The following is a 9,145-nucleotide window of genomic DNA, read 5'->3' on the forward strand; positions in this document are numbered from 1 at the left end:
TTTCAAAAGAAAACTGACCTATCTTAACATTCCTGCATGGTATGATTATGGTATAATTGACGTTTCAAAAGAAAATTGACTTATCTTAACATTCCTGCATGGTTGATTATGGTATAATTGACGTTTCAAAAGAAAACTGGCATATTTTAACATTCATGCATGGTATAATTGACGGTATAAAAGAAAAGTGACCTTTCTGAACATGCATACATGGTATAATTATGGTATAATTGACGTTTCAAAAGAAAACTGACCTATCTTAACATTCCTGCATGGTTGATTATGGTATAATTGACGTTTAAAAAGAAAACTGACCTATTTTAACATTCATGCATGGTTGATTATGGTATAATTGACGTTTCAAAAGAAAAGTGACCTATTTTAACATTTCTGCATGGTATAATTGACGTTTCAAAGGAAAATTGACCTTTTGTTAACATTCCTGCATGGTACTATTGACGTTTAAAAAGAAAACTGACCTTACTTAACGTTCTTTACCTGGTTGATTGCCATAAATGAAAAATTCAGTAATACAGAAAATATATATATTTATAATTTATTTAAAATTTAAAAAAAAAACAACTTTTGAAATTGATAAATTCGACGCGAAACCATTTTCAAATTTTTTGAGCTTTCTCTCGTTTACGCGGTGGGCTCACTTTTGGTCTTAAATGATTCGGGAGGAAATCTTTCAACAATGTTTACATCATCAAAACTTACTTTTCGGCTTTTCTCATTTTTCGTGTCAACAAAATCCTCAATTTTATCTGTTTCATCCTCCGAAACACTTTTTTCAAAATTTTCGTTAAGCTTCCCTGAATTTTTTCTAAAAAAAAACATTTAAATTGTTTTTTTGTGAATTAATTAAACTTAATATTTTTATTACCCCTTTTTAACTTCTTCAGTTGAAGTTTCGGCCATTTCAACCCACTCCAAATCCCGACTCAAAATATCTTCGTACTCATAATTATAAAGATGAGATTTGATGAAAAACTTTTTATCTTGCGGTTCCGGCCGAATTGTCGATAAACCTTCCTTAAACGAATACTCGCAAATTTTCGTGGCCAAATCGATGGAAAGATTTTTTAACAGTTCTAAGCGCGGAAAAATCCTTCCTGCTTTTAAATCTTCGTAAGTTACTTGTTCGGCGATGCATCGAGCCGCCACACCGAAAAGTTCATCGGGAATATTTTTTAAACCGGATGCCATTACTCCCAATGTTAAACCGGGATAAATTAAGCAAGATGATGCGTGACCGGGAACTGAAGTTTTATTCAAAATTTCGGGTTTGAAAATTGAAGATGTTGCTAAAATTGCTTTTCCCTAAAAAAAAATAATTAAAGTACAGTAAAACTTCGATATAACGGATTAATAAAGGCACTAGACCTAGAACTAGGAAGTTTCGGGTTAAAAAATAAAACAGTTTTGTTAGAAAGTGTCAAATGTCAAAATTAGATATAACGATTTTTTGATAAATATTATAATTATCTTAATAAGAATCAAAAATGCTTTAATTTGATACCAAACATGATACATTTGGGTTAAAAAATAAAAAGTTAGGTTAGAAACTGTTAAATGTCAAAGTTAAATATAACGATTTTTTGATAAATATTGAGACGATCTTAATAAGAATCAAAAATGGTTTAATTTGATACCAAACATGATACAATTGGGTTAAAAAATAAAAAGTTAAGTTAGAAATTGTCAAATGTCAAAATTAAATATAACAATTTCTTTGATAAATATTGAAATTATCTTAATAAGAATCAAAAATGCTTTAATTTGATACCAAACATGACGTATTTGCGTTAAAAAATAAAAAAAAGTTAGGTTAGAAACTGTCAAATGTCAAAATTAAATGTAACGATTTTTTGATAAATATTGAAATGATTTTAATAAGAATCAAAAATGTTTTAATTTGATGCCAAACATGATACATTTGGGTTAAAAAATAAAAAGTTAGGTTAGAAACTGTCAAATATCAAAATTAAATATAACAATTTTTTAATAAATATTGAAATGATCTTAATAAAAATCAAAAATGCTGTAATTTGATATCAAACATGACGTATTTGAGTTAAAAAATAAAAAAGTTAGGTTAGAAACTGTCAACTGTCAAAGTTAAATGTAACGATTTTTTGATAAATATTGAAATTAATTTAATAAGAATCAAAAATGCTATAATTTGATACCAAACATGATATATCTGTGTTAAAAAATAAAATAGGTTAGAAACTGTCAAATGTCAAAGTTAAATGTATCGATTTTTTGATAAATATTGAAATTATTTTAATAAGAATCAAAAATGCTTTTATTTGATACCAAACATGATAGATTTGGGTTAAAAAATAAAACAGTTAGGTTAGAAACTGTGAAATGTCAAAATTAAATATAACAATTTCTTTGATAAATATTGAAATTATCTTAATAAGAATCATAAATGCTTTAATTTGATACCAAACATGATAGATTTGGGTTAAAAAATAAAAAAGTTAGGTTAGAAACTGTCAAATGTCAAAATTAAATATAACAATCTTTTAATAAATATTGAAATGATCTTAATAAGAATCAAAAATGCTATAATTTGATACCAAACATGATATATTGTGGTTACAAAATAAAAAAGTTAGGTTAGAAACTGTCAAATGTCAAAATTAAATGTAACGATTTTCTGATAAATATTGAAATGATCTTAATAAGAATCAAATATGCTTTAATTTGATACCAAACACAATATGTTTACGTCAAAAAATAAGAAAGTTAGGTTATAAACTGTCAAATGTCAAATAACCGCCATTTTTTTTGCTAAAAATTAAGATATCTCGATAACGGTTGGAGATAAATAGGTCGAGTTTGGGTTCATTTTAAAGGATTTTTAATTTCCTATCCATTTATGTTAAAAAAAGAACACCTTTATAACTAAAAAAATTTTCTGAATCGATCCTTATTAAGAAACAAATACAAAGTTTGGTTATGTCCGATTAATCGGCCGTGCTCAGCCGTGTTGGTCGTATGCAGTGTACGTTAGTAGACGCATGTTTATAACTTTGGATTGGTCTGGCACTGACCACTACTCGTGCATCTAGGTCTAGTGTTAGTTTTAGTTTTAGTTCGAAGGAAATATTTAACAACCTAGCGCAACCTAGCACTGTCATTAGAAGTAAAACTAGACCTAAAACTAGAAACATTCGGGCGTATACGAAGCGTACGGCTAAACCCAAATGATTCTAGTTCTAGGTATAGTGTTAGGTCTATATAGTAAGAGTGCGATAATTAATTAACACACTGTAGATATTATTAATAGTATGACTTAAAAATATTTTGTCCGTTATATCGAGAATTTACTGCATTATAAAAACATACTTGAGTGTGATGATATATATCTTGATAAAACGAAGAATTTGAGTTTTCGTTTAAAGCGAAAATGACAGGTTTTTGATTAACTTCGGCCATTTGATATAAAACGTCGGGTTTAAAGAACGTTTTCGCCTCGGAATTGCCAATTAGCACGTTTGGTTTGATTTTATTGATAACATCAACCGGATTTTGGGTTGGTTCGAAATCTTTGGCATAAATCACTTTGTCCCCTGTAAAAAGTTTGCCTTCTATTCTCGCCTGAGTCAATAAACCATCGTTATCGAACATCCAAATATTATTTTTTATCATTTCCGGTGATAAATTCGACCCGTTTTCTTCCATTATGTGTTTAACTAAGGTGTTTGCGATTTCAAATGTTGTTTCGTCAATTCCAAGGAATAACATGGTGTAATCTTTGATGGGTTTATTTAAAATTGCCTCAGAAGCCATTAAACCAGCTAAAACGACGGCTCCTTTGCATTGTAAGTCGTCGATTAAAAAGCAACATTTTTTTTGGTACTTTTTAAGAAACGTCAATGAATTTTCCCTGTTAAATCCTTCAAATTGAATGATTGTGTTTTGGCCAAATTGATTTATTATTGAGGTGATGACTTCGTCGATAAAATCTAAATAAGTTTGCCCCGTAATTCTTTTTTGGCGTAGTCCCAAATAAGAGGGGTCTTTTAAAAGCTTTTCGTTATTAGTTCCAACGTCTAAAGTTATTGGGAGACATTGATGAGGTTTTATTCCGCTTATTCCTGTATATAAAGTCGATTTTCCGACGGGAAATAACATGCTATTTACACCCATATCGCCCAAATTTGGTTGCAAATTTTCACCGTCGGTTGCAATAACAATTTTGACATCACTTTCGGGCCAGTTTTTAAGCACCTCAGGGATTCGGCCGATATCTAAGTTGTTTAAGAACAACCCTTTTGGTTGGGTGAAAAGTAATCCGTAGTTATTACACATTTTGTTTATTGTGGGGGTGTAAATAATCGGAAGTAAATCACTGAGATTTTCGTTTATAACTTTATAAAAAAGTTTTTCGTTTCTTTCTTGGAGATCGTATAAAAAAATTGATTTTTTAACGTCATCTCCTGAGAATGTTTTTAAACGTTCTTTGCATAATTGGAGTTGATCTTCTTGGGTTAATATGGTTGATGGTAAAAGACCGTGGATTCCGAGAGATCGCCGTTCTTCTAACGTAAAAGCTGCATCCTAAAACAATAAAAAAATCAAAATTAATTAATTAATTGGGGTAATAATCACCTTGTTGATTTTTGAATTCTTTAAATATTCTATCCCTTTCAGCGAAGCTGATCGAACGAAATTAATCCGATTTTGTTTTAGAGCTGAACACAACGAACGTTGAATTAAAGATTTAACAAATTGAATCGATGCCATTCCCCATATGTTCAAAACTTTATCTTAAAAATTGTAAATCAAAAAATTCTCCATGACGTAATTTCGATATTCCCAAAAAAAATGATGACATTTCGAGTCAGTTTTAATAAAAATCCATAACAACACTAAAACATTAATAATTTTTGTCAAATTTTTATTTTAAACAATTTACAAAAATGTTTTTTCAAAAATTAAAACCACCGCGAATCATAAAGTTTTTAAAAAAATGCTGTAATTTGATACCAAACATGACGTATTTGAGTTAAAAAATAAAAAAGTTAGGTTAGAAATTGTCAACTGTCAAAGTTAAATGTAACGATTTTTTGATAAATATTAAAATGATCTTAACAAGAATTAAAAATGCTTTAATTTGATACCAAACATGATATATCTGAGTTAAAAAATAAAATAGGTTAGAAACTGTTAAATGTCAAAGTTAAATGTAGCGATTTTTTGATAAATGTTGAAATTATTTTAATAAGAATCAAAAATGCTTTAATTTGATACCAAACATGATAGATTTGGGTTAAAAAATAAAAAAGTTAGGTTAGAAACTGTCAAATGTCAAAATTAAATATAACAATTTCTTTGATAAATATTGAAATTATCTTAATAAGAATCAAAAATGCTATAATTTGATACCAAACATGATATATTGGGGTTAAAAAAATTAGGTTAGAAACTGTCAAATGTCAAAGTTAAATGTACCGATTTTTTTATAAATATTAAAATGATCTTAACAAGAATTTAAAATGGTTTAATTTGATACCAAACATGATATATCTGGGTTAAAAAATAAAATAGGTTAGAAACTGTTAAATGTCAAAGTTAAATGTAGCGATTTTTTGATAAATATTGAAATTATTTTAATAAGAATTAAAAATGCTTTAATTTGATACCAAACATGATAGATTTGGGTTAAAAAATAAAAAAGTTAGGTTAGAAACAGTCAAATGTCAAAATTAAATATAACAATTTCTTTGATAAATATTGAAATTATCTTAATAAGAATCAAAAATGCTTTAATTTGATACCAAACATGATAGATTTGGGTTAAAAAATAAAAAAGTTAGGCTAGAAACTGTCAAATGTCAAAATTAAATATAACAATTTTTTAATAAATATTGAAATGATCTTAATAAGAATCAAAAATGCTATAATTTGATACCAAACATGATATATTGTGGTTACAAAATAAAAAAGGTAGGTTAGAAACTGTCAAATGTCAAAATTAAATGTAACGATTTTCTGATAAATATTGAAATGATCTTAATAAGAATCAAATATGCTTTAATTTGATACCAAACATGATATATATAGGTTAAAAAATAAAGAAAATTAGGTTAGAAACTGTCAAATGTCAAAATTAAACATCGACTTTTTTGATAAATATTGAAATTATCATAATAAGAATCAAAAATACTTTAATTTGATACCAAACACAATATGTTGACGTCAAAAAATAAGAAATTTAGGTTATAAACTGTCAAATGTCAAATAATCGCCATTTTTTTTTGCTAAAAATTAAGATATCTCGATGACGGTTGGAGATAAATAGGTCGAGTTTGGGTTCATTTTAAAAGATTTTTAATTTCCTATCCATTTATGTTGAAAGTTTTTAAACGTTCTTTGCATAATTGGAGTTGATCTTCTTGGGTTAATATGGTTGATGGTAAAAGACCGTGGATTCCGAGAGATCGCCGTTCTTCTAACGTAAAAGCTGCATCCTAAAACAATAAAAAAATTAAATTAATTAATTAATTGGGGTAATAATCACCTTGTTGATTTTTGAATTCTTTAAATATTCTATCCCTTTCAGCGAAGCTGATCGAACGAAATTAATCCGATTTTGTTTTAGAGCTGAACACAACGAACGTTGAATTAAAGATTTAACAAATTGAATCGATGCCATTCCCCATATGTTCAAAACTTTATCTTAAAAATTGTAAATCAAAAAATTCTCCATGACGTAATTTCGATATTCCCAAAAAAAATGATGACATTTCGAGTCAGTTTTAATAAAAATCCATAACAACACTAAGACATTAACAATTTTTGTCAAATTTTTATTTTAAACAATTTACAAAAATGTTTTTTCAAAAATTAAAACCACCGCGAATCATAAAGTTTTAAAAAAAATGCTGTAATTTGATACCAAACATGACGTATTTGAGTTAAAAAATAAAAAAGTTAGGTTAGAAACTGTCAACTGTCAAAGTTAAATGTAACGATTTTTTGATAAATATTACAATGATTTTAACAAGAATTAATAATGCTTTAATTTGATACCAAACATGATATATCTGGGTTAAAAAATAAAATAGGTTAGAAACTGTTAAATGTCAAAGTTAAATGTAGCGATTTTTTGATAAATATTGAAATTATTTTAATAAGAATCAAAAATGCTTTAATTTGATACCAAACATGATAGATTTGGGTTAAAAAATAAAAAAGTTAGGTTAGAAACTGTCAAATGTCAAAATTAAATATAACAATTTCTTTGATAAATATTGAAATTGTCTAAATAAGAATCAAAAATGCTTTAATTTGATACCAAACATGATAGATTTGGGTTAAAAAATAAAAAAGGTAGGCTAGAAACTGTCAAATGTCAAAATTAAATATAACAATTTTTTTAATAAATATTGAAATGATCTTAATAAGAATCAAAAATGCTATAATTTGATACCAAACATGATATATTGTGGTTACAAAATAAAAAAGTTAGGTTAGAAACTGTCAAATGTCAAAATTAAATATAACAATTTTTTTATAAATATTGAAATGATCTTAATAAGAATCAAAAATGCTATAATTTGATACCACACATGATATATTGTGGTTACAAAATAAAAAAGTTAGTTTAGAAACTGTCAAATGTCAAAATTAAATGTAACGATTTTCTGATAAATATTGAAATGATCTTAATAAGAATCAAAAATACTTTAATTTGATACCAAACACAATATGTTGACGTCAAAAAATAAGAAAGTTAGGTTATAAACTGTCAAATGTCAAATAATCGCCATTTTCTTTTTTCTAAAAATTAAGATATCTCGATAACGGTTGGAGATAAATAGGTCGAGTTTGGGTTCATTTTAAAAGATTTTTAATTTCCTATCCATTTATGTTGAAAGTTTTTAAACGTTCTTTGCATAATTGGAGTTGATCTTCTTGGGTTAATATGGTTGATGGTAAAAGACCGTGGATTCCGAGAGATCGCCGTTCTTCTAACGTAAAAGCTGCACCCTAAAACAATAAAAAAATCAAAATTAATTAATTAATTGGGGTAATAATCACCTTGTTGATTTTTGAATTCTTTAAATATTCTATCCCTTTCAGCGAAGCTGATCGAACGAAATTAATCCGATTTTGTTTTAGAGCTGAACACAACGAACGTTGAATTAAAGATTTAACAAATTGAATCGATGCCATTCCCCATATGTTCAAAACTTTATCTTAAAAATTGTAAATCAAAAAATTCTCCATGACGTAATTTCGATATTCCCAAAAAAAATGATGACATTTCGAGTCAATTTTAATAAAAATCCATAACAACACTAAAACATTAATAATTTTTGTCAAATTTTTATTTTAAACAATTTACAAAAATGTTTTTTCAAAAATTAAAACCACCGCGAATCATAAAGTTTTTAAAAAAATGCTGTAATTTGATACCAAACATGACGTATTTGAGCTAAAAAATAAAAAAGTTAGGTTAGAAACTGTCAACTGTCAAAGTTAAATGTAACGATTTTTTGATAAATATTAAAATGATCTTAACAAGAATTAAAAATGCTTTAATTTGATACCAAACATGATATATCTGGGTTAAAAAATAAAATAGGTTAGAAACTGTTAAATGTCAAAGTTAAATGTAGCGATTTTTTGATAAATGTTGAAATTATTTTAATAAGAATCAAAAATGCTTTAATTTGATACCAAACATGATAGATTTGGGTTAAAAAATAAAAAAGTTAGGCTAGAAACTGTCAAATGTCAAAATTAAATATAACAATTTTTTTATAAATATTGAAATGATCTTAATAAGAATCAAAAATGCTTTAATTTGATACCAAACATGATAGATTTGGGTTAAAAAATAAAAAAGTTAGGCTAGAAACTGTCAAATGTCAAAATTAAATATAACAATTTTTTAATAAATATTGAAATGATTTTAATAAGAATCAAAAATGCTATAATTTGATACCAAACATGATATATTGTGGTTACAAAATAAAAAAGTTAGGTTAGAAACTGTCAAATGTCAAAATTAAATGTAACGATTTTCTGATAAATATTGAAATGGTCTTAATAAGAATCAAATATGCTTTAATTTGATACCAAACATGATATATATGGGTTAAAAAATAAAGAAAAT

The 9,145-nt window shown here is 26.6% G+C and overlaps 2 protein-coding genes and 1 long non-coding RNA gene across 3 annotated transcripts; all 3 read right to left on the bottom strand.

Annotated features, from left to right (window-relative positions):
- Positions 1 to 531: 531 nt before the first annotated feature.
- LOC111423020 (NADP-dependent malic enzyme-like) lies at positions 532 to 4,882 on the bottom strand. Its single transcript, XM_023056272.2, has 4 exons — positions 4,630 to 4,882; positions 3,364 to 4,578; positions 887 to 1,323; positions 532 to 826 (listed from the first exon to the last, which is right to left on the bottom strand). Exons 1-4 carry the CDS (start codon positions 4,762 to 4,764, stop codon positions 643 to 645), a joined length of 1,971 nt encoding a protein of 656 aa, XP_022912040.2. The 5' UTR covers positions 4,765 to 4,882; the 3' UTR covers positions 532 to 642.
- Positions 4,883 to 6,171: 1,289 nt separating this feature from the next.
- LOC139429582 (NAD-dependent malic enzyme 2-like) lies at positions 6,172 to 6,787 on the bottom strand. The gene is made up of 2 exons (XM_071195458.1): positions 6,542 to 6,787; positions 6,172 to 6,491 (listed from the first exon to the last, which is right to left on the bottom strand). Exons 1-2 carry the CDS (start codon positions 6,674 to 6,676, stop codon positions 6,360 to 6,362), a joined length of 267 nt encoding a protein of 88 aa, XP_071051559.1. The 5' UTR covers positions 6,677 to 6,787; the 3' UTR covers positions 6,172 to 6,359.
- A 905-nt stretch (positions 6,788 to 7,692) lies between these two features.
- Positions 7,693 to 8,819, bottom strand: LOC139429588 (uncharacterized). The gene is made up of 2 exons (XR_011640151.1): positions 8,065 to 8,819; positions 7,693 to 8,013 (listed from the first exon to the last, which is right to left on the bottom strand). It is a non-coding gene; the product is annotated as an uncharacterized lncRNA (long non-coding RNA).
- Positions 8,820 to 9,145: the final 326 nt, after the last annotated feature.

This window comes from Onthophagus taurus, chromosome 3 (assembly GCF_036711975.1).
Source record: "Onthophagus taurus isolate NC chromosome 3, IU_Otau_3.0, whole genome shotgun sequence".
Lineage (NCBI taxonomy): Eukaryota > Metazoa > Arthropoda > Insecta > Coleoptera > Scarabaeidae > Onthophagus > Onthophagus taurus.